An 18,169-nucleotide genomic window follows, 5' to 3' on the forward strand; every position below is an offset into this window, starting at 1 on the left:
TTTCCTATCCTCTCATCTATGCAGTACACAGTTAAAGTCCCCCATAATTGCCCATGGTTCTTTGATGGTACCATGGATTTTCTCCAATTCTTGCCATAATATCCTCCTTAGGACTTGATCATTGAACCCATAGACTAATGTTTAGCTGAAACTTGTATAGAGTCCCCATGTGTTCCACTTCACAATGTAGCATTTGAGCTAGTACACTAGTTATATTCACATTGAAGATATGTGGTTTCCAAAGCATCCAAATTCTTCCACCCAGATGATGTGCTAAGTTATTACTGAATGACCATCCATTACAAACGTTAAGAGCATCAATAGATGTTTTTTGTCTCTTAGCCAATGTCTCCAGGAGTCCAAACAGGACAACTTTAGAGTTGTGCAAATAAAGATTCATCTCTCTCTTCTTGTCTGATGTCGCCTAAGTTCACACCTCAAATTGGGGTTGTGAAGCAGCTGATGCAATTTTAATAACCCAACTAGGAGTCGGGATCGCTTCCTCATGGACCGTAGATGAGATTAGGTATATACTCGGACTAAGCGTATAATATGTCCAAAATGCACTTCTATACACTTTGTTATTTTTGTCTACTTCTAAATTAAGCTATTATTTGCAAATATAAAACTAGAGAATGATATTTTTGGTGATGTTTTTCAAGTTGAAAAAGATCTAGGGCTATGACTTCCACCTAGGTGGTTGCCTAACGGGTTGTGGGCTTTAGAGCAGGTTTCGTTGGTCGGGGTGTAATATAGCAATCAACACACAATTACCCACTCAATACCTCTCGGTAATAGAGTGGTTTTGCCCAATTTGGCTTTCTCAAGTCCAAATAGGTAATTCACAAAATAGTTGATATATGCTCAAGCCGGGTTTTACTATCTCTAGATTCAACCCTTTAATTGGGACTATCAATCTCTTGAGTTGACCCCAATTTTTTGTTAGCCAAGTTTTCCTAGACAATCTCTCTTTCTCAAGTAGAGACTAAGTCAATTAGGCATGAATCAATATTTGCAACCGTCCTAACCTTAAACAAGCCCTAAATCAAGCACTCATTATGTACCCACACTAGGGTTGGGTCATAACTCTAGATAAAAATTTAGCTACTCATAGACAAAAGTGAAGAAATTAAAGAAGAAAAGAAGATTAAACTCATATTAGATGATAAAGAGATAAAAATCCAAAGTAAATTAGACAAGCTATTGTAAAATTTCCCAAACCAGTAAATAAAAACGGCTCTCTACTTTATGAAATTAAAACTTAACCTAATTTTGACAAAAAGGAATATTTATACAGAACTAAAAATTTAGGACAAAATTGCCCTTTCTGAAGTTCTGCGGCCACATAATTCTGTGTGTAGTCCGCACTTTGAAGCTGCAGGAGGGACTTTTGCGGCCACACTTCTTGATGGACTTCAAGTTCGAACTCTCTGGTCTTCCTCTTCTGCGGCCGCACAATTATTGTGTGGTTCGCACATTGCCAAGGAGCATTGTCCAAAGTCCTTCACATTCTGTGGCCGCAGACAAAATTCTGCGGTCCGCACTTTGCCACTTTTTGCCCTTTTTAGTCCTTGTCCAAAAATACTCCTTCTTGATTTGAATTTCATCACGTTGGCTCATTTCCCAATGCTCCTTCAATAAAGCATATTTTATCAGTTTTCGAGAATACCTTTAAGTGTTTTTGAGCTAAAACGAAAGTAAAAGGGTACAAATAAGTAGTCAAAATCTCTACTTATCAACTCCCCCAAACTTAAGCTTTTGCTTGTCCTCAAGAAAATAAGGTAATTCCCTCCTCCATAAGAAAAGAGCTATTTCAGCTAACCTAAGGTGAATCAAACACACATCAATTGGAACCAACAATTACCCACAATACTTATGAATTATCAACAAGGAAATAATTTGACTTTTTAAGTACAATAGTTCTAATGTGAAACTAGAGTATCAAGAGTTGACTTTATTCATCAAGGAAGCTCGTTCTTTCATGTAGGTCACTGTGGATCCCAAACTCCTCCTCTTCTACTCTCTGTTAGCATGTTTCACTTAAGAATGTAGCACTCAATTCAAGGATATGTGAAAAGTTTGTTCATCTCTCTCAAAAGAATGTCACAAGTACGGCTCTAAGTACCATTTGCTTGCCCCTCATGTAAATCACCACTAATGTAAGTTCACTCGACTTGAAATCACGTAGGGCTTTTTTGGAATGTAATGAAGGCTTATTGGACAAGGGTAGGGAATGTTGGAATAGAAATGTGTTCATCTTTCCTTAAGCACTTCATTTTTCTCTTTTTGGCTCATGTTTTGCCGACTCTTTGAGTCATTATCTTTTTTCTTAGGGGAACTAGAGAGACTTAACATCACTTTTTCTCGATCATGATGTTCATTTTCTCCTTCTTTGTTTTCTCCATGCTTTGCATCATTGCTTTTCTTTGAATCCCTTTAACTCTTCAGTTTATTCACTTTCTTTTCACATTTTTCTTTTGTTCATTCTTTCTTTTTCTTTACCTTTCCTTTTCTTAATTTATTCTCTTTTTGTGCCTTTATACATCTTTCAAACTCCTCGTCTATCCCCCAACCTTATGTTTTATCCAATTACTTATCAAGAGTATTAAGTAATGTTAGGGTGCCAAGAGAGAGTCACTACAAACAGGTAAAGGCTTGAAATATGACTATCAAATGAGAAAGGTCTTAGGCTCAAATGGGTTGACTACGGATAACAATATTGGTGGGACATGGAACATTTTATGTGGGCCAAGGAGAGCCTACAATCACTTCTTAATCCAAGCAAAACATAGAATTTCGCCTAAAAACAAATTCGGGGCAAGTTCTAGACCATTCGCACGGGTACTTCGACTTGCAACAAAAATCTCACGTCACACACAATTGGATTGTTAAAGAGGATAGAGTCGAGGGCCCACAACAACCATATTCAAGATTGAAAATCACTAATGGTTCAACTAAACCACTCGATGATTGCTCAAGTCAACACAAGAGTCTAAAGGTCACTAATTAGAGCTATTTCTTGCCAAGAACTTAATTTTAGCCATAAGGCCGTAGTTAAATGTGTTGGTACCAAATGAAGCATGCTTGACCCTTTTTTATTCATTAATACTACTATTTTTACCTAAACATAAAAAGTGGACTCAATCTCTTAAGAAGGTTGTCACGCCATCCATCGTTGGAAAGAGCCACCCGGTTCACACAAAACCCACCTTTGGAAAGAACCATGTCATTAAGAAAACCAAATGTTATTGCTCACTTAAACATAAAAAGAAGCTACCAAATCAAAAAGAAGTTATTAAGGTAAATAAGAAGTTATACTACAAGAAAAACAAACTAAAGAAGCTATGAAATAAACTACTGAAAATAAGATAAATGAATATACAAACCGAGGAGAATAGAATATATACATCAAAAGAGGGGAGGAATATATACATAATTAAAGAGAGAATAAATATAAAAGAAAACGAGTATTAAAGTTATTATCGGCCAATGTCATATCAAACCAACAAAAATAGACCACCCCTTGAATAAGAATAAGTATTGTCCTCAATGCTTAACAAAACTTAGAATAAGGAAGGGTAGAGAGTGAAGAGAACTCCCTATGTGGTCTCAGTGTGCATGGTATCATCAACACCCTCGAGCTTCTCTAACTGGATCTCATCATCCTCCGGTCGGGAATAACAGGGTTGGTGAACATCTGAAGCACCTTTTCGGCAATGTGGGTAGCGAGGTCTGGCTCCTCTGACTGGCCAGCTGCTGCTTCTGCTGATGGTGTTGCTGGGTCTACTGGTACTGATGGAACTGTCTCCATCAGTAAGTCAAGTGGTATATCCCCAACGAATGATATCTTGGCCACTTCTTTTCTTAATCTATCCATTAATTTCTTTGAATCCTGAGATTTCTGTATCTTCTTCAACTGTTTTCCCAACTCCTCAATAGCTCCCCCATGCGCCACCATTGTATCCATGATGGTATTCTAATTTTTCAGGATCTTCTTCAATATTTCCTCCACTGATGGAGGTACCTATGGTGCTGCCGGGGTAAAAGATTGTGCTGCAACAACACTGGATATGTCAGACAGCTTTGAAGTATCTGTCTGCATCCAGTTGTTGAGACTCGCCAATATCTGGGAGACTCGCAACGTAGTGAGTGGATATGTGGATGAGGCAGGCAGTGGTACTGATGTAGATGGTCTAGAAGATGGATGTAGTGGCATGTCAGCTGTCTCGGTGGGAGGACCAATTGTTGTGGAAGGCATGGTAGCTGCAGAAGGCATATGAGTTGTAGAAGGCTCAGCAACTGAATCTGTAACCACCACCGTTGGCTCATTAGACTGGTAACCGGTGGCAATTTCCTTACCCTTGAACTTTGGGCTTCCCGGACCTTGTAAAGAGTACCGTGAGAAGGGCTTTTTGGCCCGCACCTTTGTATCAAAGCTCCTTGGCTCCACCTTTGCATCCGTAAGGTATTCAATGAGGGTGTTAGGATATGGAAAAGAGCTTTCACCTTTTTGGACAACCACTGACATGTTGGCCGACATGATGGCACCCACATTGATCGGGTACCTGGCCATGATAGATGCCACCAAAACTGCTAGGGGGAGTGGAAGATTGTTCTCATTTGGTTGATGCTTTCTTCTGTACTCCCAAAGGTTGAGTACCCTTGCCTTGGCCTCATGAGGGTTCACCCCTCCCTTTAGATATATCACCTCTATCTCGTGATCGAACTATTGTTTGCAATATAAAGCATATATGTCAGTTAAAGTCCAGAAGCAGTTAATAGATGCAGAAAAACAAATAGTTCACAGAAGTGACAGCGCGGACCGCACAATATTGAGTGTAGCCGCACAAAACCAGGTTCAGACTACTGGTTCTCTAAAGTTTCAAAGTGCGATCGCACATATTTTTCTGCGGACCGCACAATTTTGAGTACGGTCCGCACATTGCATGCTCAGTATTGTGCTCTAACTCAGAATCTGCGGACCGCACAATTTTGTGTGTGGTCGCACAATTTAAAATCATATGGCACTGACTTAGGTTTTTCAAAATTTTGCACAATGTAGACATGGTATTGGAAAATTACTCATGATACATGATTTACCCAGCCCTCAATGAGTGCATATGATATTACCCACACAATTTTAAGCACACATGAAGAACATTTGACATTTTAGGCCTAAAAATAACTATACTACTGAAGAAGAAGAAGAAGAACTAATAAAAATTGAAAAATCTAAACATGAATCGAACATACTAGTGATGAAGGATGCAAGAAAGAATCTAGCCGGATGAGATGAGTGTGGAGTGTGAAACAATTTGAGTGCACTATGCTTGCTTAGGTCTCAAGAGCTCAGAGTGTGTAAAGTCGTGAATAGCGTTATGAGGACCTATTTTAGGTTTACCCAATTAGGTAAAAAATGCAGCTGAGTGCGGCCGCACAATTTTGAGTGTGGTACGCACTCTTTACCTGAGCCTAACTGAAGCTCTGTGGTCCACACAAAAGTGAGTGCATCCGTAGTATGACTATTTCTCTACTATTCCAAACTTCAGAGAGTTGCATTTTTGGGTGTCCAATTGTGCTGCCGCACAATTCATTGTGCAGCCATAGATTCCTCTCTACTGTGGCAATGAAGATTGTGCGGTCCGCGCAATTAATGTGTGGTCTGCACTTTTTCAACACTTAGCCAATTTTTCTGGGTACAGTCCTTGCAAAGCACACTCATTCCTGTATACACTTCAATACTAGTTATCACAAAACTAAACTTATCTAAAAAAGAAGAAAAAGAACAAGAAAAAGACACATGGGTTGCCTCCCAAGAAGCTCCTGATTTAACATCGTGGCACGACGCAGATTACCAATCATTTGAAATGAAGAACCGCCACCACGCGACAATTATCAAATTTTCCAAGATAGTGCTTCACCCGGTGCCCATTGACTCTAAAAACTTCATCATTCTTATTTTTCAAGTCCAATGCACCTAATGGCGTCACATCAACAACTTCAAACGGGCGACTCCATTTTGACTTCAACTTTCCCGGAAACATCCATATTCGAGAATTGAACAATAACACAAGATCACCTTCTTTAAACTCCTTGTTTCGGATGTACTTGTCATGGAGGTACTTCATCTTCTCCTTGTATATGCATGGTACCATAATTCATCTAGCTCGTTCAATTGTGTCACCCTTAAGTTGGCGGCAACATACCATTCAAGGTTCAACTTCTTTAAAGCCCACTAGGCCTTATGCTCAAGTTCCACCAGAAGATGACAAGCTTTCCCGAACACCAACCGGTATGGAGACATCCCAATAGATGTTTTGTAAGCCGTCCTATAAGCCCATAAAACATCATTAAGTTTTGTTGGCCAATCCGTCCGGTTGGGCATTCACTGTTTTTGAAAAATACTCTTGATCTCCCGGTTGGATACTTCCACTTGTCCACTTTCTTGAGGGTGATAGGGGGTCGAGACTTTGTGATTGACACCATACTTAGTGAGTAAGGTATCAAAAGCCTTGTTGCAAAAATGCGAACCCTCATCACTTATGATAGCTCTTGGAGTACCAAATCTCGTAAAGATGTTCTTCTTCAAAAATGTCACTACACTCTTCGCTTCAATTTTGGGCAAAACAATGGCCTCAACCTATTTAGAGACAATCAACCGCGACTAGAATTTAGGTGTTTCCACAAGAGCTCACAAACGGACCCATGAAATCAATACCCCACACATCAAAAATATCTATTTCCAAAATGGTGGTGAGAGGCATTTAATTTTTCTTTGAGATTCCACCAGCCCTTTGGCATTCATCACAACACTTTACAAGCTCACTAGCTTCCTTGTAGAGAGTAGGCCAATAGAATCCACAACTCAACACTTTTGCCGTTGCTCTAGCTCCACCATGGTGACCACATATTGTGAAGAGTGGCAAGCCTCAAGAATCTCCACTTGTTCCTCCTCCAGCACATATTTTCGAATCACACTGTCGATACAAATCCGGAAGAGGTACGGTTCATCCCAATATAGTCAAGGCAGTCTCGTTTGAGCTTCCTCTTTTGGTTTGAAGAGAACTCATTCGGTACAATGCCACTCACAAGATAATTTGCTAAATTGGCGAACCATGGAATCTCGGTCATTAAAATGGCTAGAAGCTGCTCGTCGGGGAAGGAGTCATTGATCTCAAGGCCGTCATGTGGCCTCCCCTCCTCCTCCAATCGAGACAAGTGGTCCGCCACTTGATTTTCACTACCTTTACGGTCTTGGATCTCTAGATCAATCTCTTGCAATAAAATCACCCATCGCATTAACCTTGACTTTGAATCCTTCTTGCTCATTAAGTACCAAACCGCAACATGATCGGTGTGGACAATCACCTTAGTACCTATCAAGTACGGGCGGAACTTCTCCATAGCAAAGACAATAGCAAGGAGCTCTTTTTCAGTCTCCGTGTAATTGACTTGGGTATCATTCATGGTCTTACTAGCATAGTAGACCGGATGGAAGATTTTATTGATTTTTTGCCCCAAAACTTCTCCAACCGCCACATCACTTGTGTCACACATGGGCTCAAAAGGCAAGCTCCAATCTGGTGCGGTAATAATAGGAGTAGTTGTCAATTTGAACTTGAGTAATTCAAATGCCTTCATGAAATCCTCATTGAAATGGAATTTGGTATCCTTCTCCAAAAGCTTACACAAGGGGTTCACCACTTTAGAAAAATCCTTGATGAAATGGCAATAGAGCCCCGCATGACCAAGAAACTCCTCACTCCCTTCACGGATGTAGGGGGAGGAAGTTTAGAAATCACCTCTATTTTGGCCTTGTCGACCTCAATACCATTCTTTGAAATTTTGTGGCAAAGGACAATGCATTCCTCAACCATGAAGTGACATTTCTCCCAATTCAATACCAAGTTCATCTTTTCACATCTTGCCAAGACCTTATCCAAATTGTTCAAGCAATCATCAAAAGAATTCCCGACCACGAAAAAGTCATCCATGAAGACCTCAAGAAAACCCTCCATCATGTCGGTGAAGATAACCATCATACACCGTTAAAATGTCGTTGGTGCATTACATAACCCAAAAGGCATCCGCGAGAATGTGAAAGTACCATAGGGACATGTGAAAGTAGTCTTCTCTTGATCCTCCAGAGCAATAAGAATTTGATTGTAGCCGAAATACCCATCGAGGAAATAATAGAAAGCACGACCGGCCAACCTATCAAGCATTTGATCAAGGAAGTGAAGTGGGTAGTGATCTTTCCTTTTAACTTTGTTGAGCTTGCGATAGTCCATACACACTCTCCACCCGGTCACCGTTCTTATAGGAATCAACTCGTTCTTGTCATTGGTAACCACAGTCATGCCCCCTTTCTTTGGGACACATTGCACCGGAGAAGTCTATGAACTATCGGAAATGGGGTACAAAACCCCGGCATCCAACCACTTTATGATCTCCTTTTTGACAACCTCTTGTATTGCTTTATTTAGCCTCCTTTGATGTTCAATGGAGGGTTTGGAATCCTCCTCCAAAATAATCTTGTGCATGCAAAAGGTGTGGCTTATGCCCCAAATATTCGCCAATGTCCATCCTATAACTTTCTTCCTCTTTTGTAGCATCGCCAATGTGGAGTCTACCTGCACATTAGTCAAACAAGAGGACATAATAACTGGTAAAGTAGAACAAGGGACAAGGAATTCATACCTGAAATGCAGAGGCACTGTCTTTAACTCCAAAGTGGGAGGCTCCTTGATTAAGGACTTTGTTGGAGGAGTCTTCCGGTTTTCAAGATCCAAGGATAACTTGCGGGATTCATAAGTGTATGACCCTATTCCTTGCAATGCGTTCACACATTCCACACAACCATCTTTCTCCTCATCATCATCAAGGTTGAGCAAAACAACTTCCAAAATATCCTCAATATTCATCATCAATAATTATATCGGTCATCAAGTCCACGAATGAACAAACTTCATTGCTATTCGGTTGCCTCATAGATTTGCACACATGGAAGACCACCTTTTCATCACCCACTCAAAAGGTGAGCTCACGGGCTTCCATATCAACAAGAGCCTTCCCCGTGGAAAGGAAAGATCTATCCAAGATAATAGGTACCTCATAGTCCACTTCACAGTCAAGAATCACAAAGTTTGTCGGGAGGATGAACTTGTCAACACGAACCAACACATCATCAATAATACCTAAAGGTCTCTTTATTGTACCAACACATCATCAATAATACCAACACATCATCAATAATACATCATCAATCCACCATTTGTGACCGCATGGGTGTGCGTCTTGGTTTCCTAATTCCCAAAGTTTTGAACACCGAAGAGGGCATAAAGTTGATACTCGCCCCAAGATCACATAAAGCTTTGGCAAAGTCGGCACTTCCAATTGTACATGGGATTGTGAAAGTGCCCGGATCTTCCAATTTAGGAACCATTGAGTGCACAATTGCACTCATTTGACATGTCATCTTTATAGTCTCACAATTCATCGACCTCTTCTTTGTCACCAAGTCCTTCATGAACTTTGCATATCCCGGCATTTGTTCCAAGGCCTCAACCAACATCACATTAATAGACAAACTTTTCATCATGTCAATAAACCTTTTGAATTGGTTCTCACCATTTTTCTTAGCAAGCCTTTGAGGATATGGAGGAGTTGCCTTAGCCTTTGGCACCACCGGTTCCAGTATGTCAACAATGTGCTTCCTAGACGGGTTCACTTCTTCTTGAGTCTCCTCCACATTGTCTTCAATATCAATTCTCACCTCATCATTTGCTTGCACTTCATTGCTTGGCATCTCATCTTCTTGTACCAATTATTCATCATCCATAACTTTATTTTGACTTGAGGTGGTTGCATCCCCACCTTTTCCACTCCTTGTAGTCACGACCATGGCATGTCCCGTGTTATTCCCACCCTTTGGGCTCACCACCGTATCACTTGGTAGTGCCTCCTTAGGACGAGTGTTCATAGCTTGCGAGATTTGACCCAATTGAACTTCTAAATTGCGAATTGAAGTGTTGTGAGAGGCAAGTTGAGCATCAGGGTCGGAATTCTTCTCCATCATTTATTTAAAAATGTTCTCAATTCGTCCCATCTCATTGTTGGAAGAACTCGGACCTTGAGAAGGATAAGGAGGTAGGTTGCTCAGTTGTTGAAATATCGGGGGCCTTTGAAAACCCGACCCCCGATTATTGTTGTTGTTCCACCCTCCTTAGGTGTTACCTCCCCAATAGCCTTGATTATTTCCCTCCAATTGCGTTGGTTATTTTGACAATTTCAGTTTCCTTGATTGCTTTGATTATTCCAATTCCCTTGGTTGTTTTGATTGTTCCAACTACCTTGATTTCTTGAATTCCAATTTTCTTGAGGCCGCCATTGTTGTTGATTTGGGCCTTGATTATTGTTTCTTTTCCTTTGGAAGTTGTTAACATATTGTACTTCCTCCTCTTTTTCATTGTATTATCCATCTTGATCAAATCCACTGTCATTTTGCACATAATTTTCAACCCGGTTTTGCGCTTTTGGACCCTTTTGCCTTCTACTGTTTACCATCTTGCTCACTCCCTCCATTGCATTTACTTGCTTGGGACCATGCACTTGTTGAAGTTGAGCTTTGGCTGGTTGATTTATTATGGTGGTCAACTCGGCAATTGCTTACCTATGATCATGTAATTTTTTATGCAAGTGAATCATATTTGGATCGCCTTGAGGAACATTTGCTCTATTTTGCCATGCCAATAAAGTATCCGCCATTTCATCAAGAATCTCAGAAGCTTCCACATACGGCATTGTCATGAAATTTCCATCGGCAAGTTGGTTGACCATGCATTGATTGGTAGTGTTGATCCCCCTATAGAAAGTTTGTTGAATCATAGCCTCTCATGTCATTGTTCAGACACTCTTTCACCATAGTACGATACCTCCCCATATCTCATGCAAAGGCTCAGTTGATTCTTGTTTGAAAGCTAGAATCTCATCCCTAAGCATTGCCATATGCCCGGGAGAAAAGAACATGGAAATGGATTTCTCGGCCAATTCATCTCATGTATGCATAGAAGGATTTGGCAACCTCTCTAATCAATCCAAGGCCTTCCCCATAGAGAAAGAGAGTAGCCTCAACCATAAAGCATCCCCGGAGATGTTTGTCTGTTTACTCCCCCAAGAAGTGTCAACAAACCCTTTCAAGTGCTTGTACGCATTTTGATTTGGAGCCCCGTTGAAGAATCTTTGTTGTTCCAAAAACGTAAGCATAATATTTGTGATTTGAAAATTTCCCGCCCTAATATGGGGCAAGACTCTGGCACTTGCGTATCCTTTATTCGACAACACCCGGTGTGCCGCCACTCTTGGAGGAGGTGGGGGTGGAACGGGAAGGTTGTCTTGAGGCGACCGACCTCGTCTATTTGCTTGAGGTTCAAGAGGAACCTCATCAACTTAGTCATCATCCCTGTCATCCTCAAAGGCACATTTCCAAGAGGATCATTGTTGTTAAGAGCCATTGTATCACCTACAATTGTTTCACAAAAAGATTAGTTAACCCGAAGGGAAAGGAAGACAAATCACATATAAAATCAAATATATGGCTAAATCCATTTTTAGCTCCTCGGCAACGATGCCAAAAATTGATGTCGCCCAAGTTCACACCTTAAATTAGGGTTATGAAGCGGTCGATGCAATTATAATAACCCAACTAGGAATCGGGATTGATTCCTCAGGACGCGTAGATGGGATTAGGTATATACTTGGACAAAGCATATAATGTGTCCAAAATGCACTTCCACATACTTTGTTATTTTTGTCTACTTCTAAATTAAACTATTGTTTGCAAATATAAAACTAGAAAATGATATTTTTGGTTTTGTTTTTCAAGTTGTAAAAGATCTAGGGCTATGACTTCCACCTAGGTGGTTACCTAACGGGTTGTAGGCTTTAGAGTGAGTTTCGTTGGTCGGGGTGTAATATAGCAATCGACATACAATTACCCACTCAATACCTCTTAGTAATAGAGTAATTTTCTCAATTTGGCTTTCTCAAGCCCAAATGGGTAATTCAAAAAACAGTTGATAGATTCTCAAGTCGAGTTTTACTATCTCTAGATTCAACCGCTTAATTGTGACTATCAATCTTTTGAGTTCATCCTAATTTCTTGTTAGCCAAGTTTTCCTAGACTCAATCTCTCTTTCTCAAGTAGAGACTAAGTCAATTAGGCATGAATCAATGTTTGCAACCGTCCCAACATTAAACAAGCCCTAAATCAAACACCCATTAGGTACCCACACTAGGATTGGGTCATAACCCTTGCTAGAAATTTAGCTACTCATAGATAAAAGTGAAGAAATTAAAGAAGAAAAGAAGATTAAACTCATATTAGATGATAAAGAGATAAAAATCCAAAGTAAATTATACAAGCTATTGTAAAGTTCCTAAGCCAGTAAATAAAAACAGCTCTCTACTTTCTAAAGTTCAAACTTAACCTAATTTTGACAAAAAAGACTATTTATATATAGATGAAAATTTTAGACAAAATTGCCCTTTCGCAGGTTCTGTGGACGCACAATTCTATGTGCGGTCCGCACCTTGAAGCTGAGCTTGATAGAACGGACTTCTGCGGACGCACAATCCTGAATTGCGGCCGCACTTCCTTCAGGTTCTGTGGACTGCACAATTCTGTGTGCGATCGTACTTTGGACTTCTGCGGCCGCACAATTATAGTGTGGTCCACACTTTTCGATGGAATTCAAGTTCGAACTCTATGATCTTCCTCTTCTGTGGCCGCATAATTATTCTGCGGTCCGCACATTGCCTAGTTGCACTATCAAAAGTCCTTCACATTCTGCAACCGCAAACAAAATTCTACAGTATGCACATTGCCACTTTTTGCTTGGTTTTAGTCTTTGTCCAAAAATACTCCTTCTTGAGTTGAATTTCATTATGGTGGCTCATTCCTAATACTCATACAAGAAAGCACATTTTATCAATTTTCGGGAATACCTTTAAGCATTTTGAGCTAAAAAGAAAGTAAAAGGGTGCTAATAAGTAGTCAAAATTCCTGCTTATCATTGTCCTGCCTATTTGGACCCCTGACATTTCAAAATCCCAGTTTATCCATTTGGGGGAGGGACTACAGCTCCCCTCCCAGTACCTGGACCCATCACTATTCTCATTTGTGTTCCCCTTTGAATAGTAGCTTCAACATTTAAGGTTTCTTTGTTCTAATGAACACCTTCCCCCTTTATAGGACTTTTAGATTTGTTGAACCTGCATGTTGTTGTCTGATTGCCTTCTATCCCTTCCTCAATTGTATTACTCTTTTTTGACTGTTCCTTCAAAGTGGAAAAGGAGTTGCTCACATGTGTGGTATCTTCTTTCTGCACCACTGGTCTTGGCCTTTGCAGGCCAACTTTCTCTGGTTTCCCCCTTCTAGTTTTTGCTTATCAACATGTTCTTTTTCCTTCATTGGTTTCCGCTCTTTATTTACTTGTACCACTTGTAGCTTCTGTTGTAATCTCCTACATTGTTGCTTGGTCTGTCCAAAGTTCTTGCATTGTTCGTACAGTGTAGGTTTCCACTCATATTCCACTTCTTGCTCAATTATTTGTCCTATTTTATTTTCAAATAATACTAAATCATGATATGTTTTGTTCAGTGGGACTTCTACCATTACCCTTGCATATATAAGCTTTCTTTCATTGTTGTTGCAGTATCTGCCTTCACAGGTTTCCCTACAAGTCCAACAATTTTTGTTCAAGCTATTTCCCCCAATATTTTAGGTCCAATCCCACTAATTAGATCCATATGGGAACATGCTCTACCATAACTTTGCTCATCTCCATTCCTCATTTTCATGGCTTCGCCACTACTGGTTTCCTATTAAAGATCTGGATTCTCCTTTCAATTGCCTTTGTGTGACCTTCAATACTATGAAATCTAACCATAAATACTCCCTTATTAATTTGTGATACCTTATCCACCCCCAATGAATTCCATATGCACTTAATATACCCCTCCATGACTGTTAGGGGAGGGTTCGACCTCAGTACAAAGCACACAACCGCAGATTGCCAATATTCAATTTCCTCTTTCACATCTTCCATAGTAATTTTAACATTTGTAGATGAATTAATTTCTCCTTCTTCATCAAAGCCCTCAACTATTGGTGCATTTCCTACTACATTACCCCATGATTTCGAATTTGTGGATAGGGTTTGGGTTTTACTTGTGGATTTCTCCTCAGCTTCAACCTGGTCCGCCGCGACTGCTTCCCTGTAGTCTGTGCTTGAATACTAGTGCTCGTTTGTGTAGTAAATTGCGTACTCTCCATTGGTGTCACCATTGATGGTCCTGCTATGGGTGAGTGCTTTAATTCAAGTGGTATCACTCCTTATAAGACATTTACACTTCGTGTTTTCTTTGCATCTTCCGTTTGAGGAATTCCTCTCTTGCCAAAATTCCCCTGTTAAAGTCCCAATTCCTCCTAGACCTCTCCCTCTATTCCACAACTTATTCGCCATCCATTCTTAGCTGAGAGAAACTCCCATTCTAGAGAGAGAAAGTATAATCAAACGAGAAGACTGAGTCTTTTTGTCATTCTAACTTCTTATGATAGGCTTTTCAAAGATCGTGCCACATATTAAATTGAGCGGCTACTCCTACTAAGATTAAATTTTCATATGCATGTGTATTTAAAAATAGAGTTTTAGTTTTTTTTTTTTAAGTTTTTGTTTTATGGGTGGAACTTTATTATGCCAAGAGCAACATGGGCCCCACACAAAAGTTGACTACCTTTTCACTGTAAAAATTGCACGAGGCGTCCTATTTGTCAAACCCATTTAACCTATACCCATTTTTTAAAAAACCTTTAACTTGTACCCACTTTTTAAATAACTTCAGCCCCCTTTCTCTTCCTCCTTCTCCTCCTTCGTTTTCTTCTTCGTTCTTCTGCTGCTGTTGGTGCAGATTATTTTTTAGGTAAAATTTCTTTTAAACTGTTAGTGCATAGAAGTTAAAACTTTCTTTTGTACCTTTATATGATTAAAAAGGAAATTATTTTGCATAGTTCCTTTTGTGAGTGGAAACTATCAAGATACCATTGTTAAGTGACGACGTCTTTGCATTTTAATCGTATTACAGAGCTCATTATTTGTTCTCGCAATTAGGGATGAATAATTTGCATTTATTTACTTCTTTTTTTGGGTTGTTTTGATAAATATTATTAAGGTGAAAGTTGTTTCTTGTAAAGCTAAATTGAGTATGTTAGCACATAAAAATTCTTGAGCCCAGTGCTAATATTTTACCCCAAAGATTTTAACAAACTAGCAAGTTGTTTGATGGATGGATCCTCAGCTTATTTGAGCAGATCCTATTCTAAAGCTAGCTTCCAAATAACTTCAGCTCTAGAGCTGAAGTTCGACAGTTACAAAACAAAAACTTCAGCTCTAGAGCTAAAGTTCGCCAGTTACAAAGCTGAAGTTCGCCAGTTACAAACAAAAACTTCAGCTCTAGAACTGAAGTTCGACAGTTACAAAACAAAAACTTCAGCTCTAGAGCTAGCTGAAGTTCGACAGTTACAAAACAAAAACTTCAGCTCTAGAGCTGAACTTCAAGCCCAACTACTAGAATGCTGAAGTTTTGCGTGATTGTCTTTGCTACTTCAGCCCCGTATGCTGAAGTTATGCGAAAAAACGGGTACGCTTGAAATTTTTTTGCAAAGCAGACACAAGTTAAAACGTGACACAGAAGGCGGGTATAGATGCAAATGCCCCCTTTCCACTAGCCATTTCCTCGGCCATCCAGCTGCATGAGTGGTATTTAGTGGGCGTTTGGACATAAGAATAGTAAAACTTTTTTAAAAAGTGAAAAAAAAATTCAAGTGAAAATGATATTTGAAAATTAGAGTTGTGTTTGGACATGAATATAATTTTGGGTTGTTTTTGAAGTTTTGTGAGTAATCTAAGTAAAAATTTTGAAAAACAACTACTTGGAGTTTTTCAAATTTTCAAAAAAATTCCAAAATGCATCTTCAAGTGAAATTGAAAATTTTATGAACAAACGCTGATTTTGAAAAAAGTGAAAACTTTTTGGAAAAAGAAATTTTTTTCTTATGTTCAAACGGGCTCTTAATTTCCGTTGACGTCCAAGCACATTAATTCATACAGCGTTGCATGAATTAATCCTAATTAAGCTTAATTAGAATTTTCTACTTGTTTCAACTTTCAACTCGGTTACAAAAGTTTCAACTTTCAATCTTTTATATGATTGTCATAATAATATTTCTATAAGATGGAAAAATATTGAAAGCCCTATTACACCTAGAAATTTTATTATGCATTAAGATTTAATATTTTATGTCTACGAACGCACATAATAAACTTTAAAGTTGACGAATGAAAAGAGCTACAACACACATTTATCATTCTTCAATTGCAGTGCATGCCATATTTTAACAGCTGATTGGACATCCCAGATAAATCCACTAAATCCTATTCGCCCCATCCACAACCACAAGCATTCTACCTCAATATATTTTATTATATTTATCCTAAGAGTCGTTTCACACATTTTTTAACCTTTGAAGATTCTGAAGAGCTTTGTCTTGAAATTCTTCATAAATAAAGACAATATATTTCAATGGTCCCAAAGTCACTTCAACTCCATATAAAACCCGTTACGAGATTAGCACTAATTCTCATTGCATGTGTGGTTTACGTTTTCTTATTTTATAGTAAGTAGATATAAGGATAATTATATTCCAGCTAGCGAGTTGCTCCTCCGTAAATAAAGTTACACCACTTTAATTTCCTTCCATTGCCAAAAGTGAAGCATTTTGATTTCCAACTATAAATACCCCCACTAACTAATTGCTTCCCATCACCAAAACAAACCATCTCTAAGAAAACAAGAAACCTTATAAAAAAAACCACTAGTATTTTTTCCAATGGAGAAAACTCAAAATTGTTCAACTATTAGTTGTGAAATACAAATCATAATGGCAAAAAACATAGAACAAATTTCTTCAGGAAAAAACAGCTTGTTTGTTAGATGCTATCTTCCAGCAGGAAACAACCAAAGAGTTCAACTAAATAGCGAAGAAATAATCTCATCATCAAAATCTGATAATAACTTGTTTTGGGATGAATCTTTCTCATTGGATTGCATGGGAACTCAAGACTCCATTAACATGCTCAAGCAAGGAACAGTCATTTTAGAGCTCCGGTCAAGAAAATATCTGCCAGTTTTTGGGGAAAATATTGGTGGATCACAAGTGTTGGGAAGAGCTGAAATTCCATGGAAAAGAGTATTTGAGTCAACAGAAATGGAGATTCAGGAATGGGCAATCATGGCCACTTCTAAGTATAATAAGCGTGTGCATAACGAAGATGTAAAACCTCCGGTGGCGAAGGCAGGATCTCCACGAAGGGGGTTCAAAAAAATATTTTTATAGCTAGTGAGAATTGAACCCATGACCTTATGTAGATTTAGAACCCCCTTGACCATTAAACTATACTTTTGAACGAAGATGTAAAACCTCCAGTGGCGAAGGTAGGATCTCCACGGAGGGGGTTCAAAAAAATATTTTTATAGCTAGTGATAATTGAACCCATGACCTTATGTAGATTTAGAACCCCATTATCATTAAACTATACTTTTGAATTGTGTTAAAGGTGTTCAAAACTTAATATATAGAGATAAAAAACAGATTTTGCCTTACAATGTAATTTTTTGGCGAAGGGTGTTCGGGTGAACACCCTTGCGCCCCCTAAATCCGCCCCTGGTGGGTGCAATAGTAATAGTATTTTTAGCGCTGATGATTATGAAATATTTGCACTTGGAGTTGCCCTAGATGCCCTTTAATTAAGACCAGAAATGGGCGAAGCACTAATTAAGGTGCTATGGATAAGATTTATTTTTTTAGTGACTTAGATTAATTCTTCCATTAACTATGTCATTGTACGTTTTGTAATGTTGAGAAATTTCATTGTTTTGATAGAATACAAGGTTTTTAATCTTAACTTTCATACAAATTGTCCTTTCGTGTTTAACTTCAGTTCCCTTAAAGTGAATCTTGACCCCCCCCCCCCCCCCCTTTTTTTCCCTGTATCTTAATCTCAATGAAATGATAATTAACATACCATATTACAATTAATTAATTATATAA

General features: G+C 39.0%; 1 protein-coding gene across 1 annotated transcript; it reads left to right on the forward strand.

Moving 5' to 3' along the window:
- Positions 1–16,999: 16,999 nt before the first annotated feature.
- LOC107788043 (uncharacterized) lies at positions 17,000–17,455 on the forward strand. Its single transcript, XM_016609690.2, has one exon. It carries the CDS (start codon positions 17,000–17,002, stop codon positions 17,453–17,455), a length of 456 nt encoding a protein of 151 aa, XP_016465176.2.
- The last annotated feature ends 714 nt before the right edge of the window (positions 17,456–18,169 follow it).

This window comes from Nicotiana tabacum, chromosome 11 (genome assembly GCF_000715075.1).
Source record: "Nicotiana tabacum cultivar K326 chromosome 11, ASM71507v2, whole genome shotgun sequence".
Taxonomy (NCBI): Eukaryota; Viridiplantae; Streptophyta; class Magnoliopsida; order Solanales; family Solanaceae; genus Nicotiana; species Nicotiana tabacum.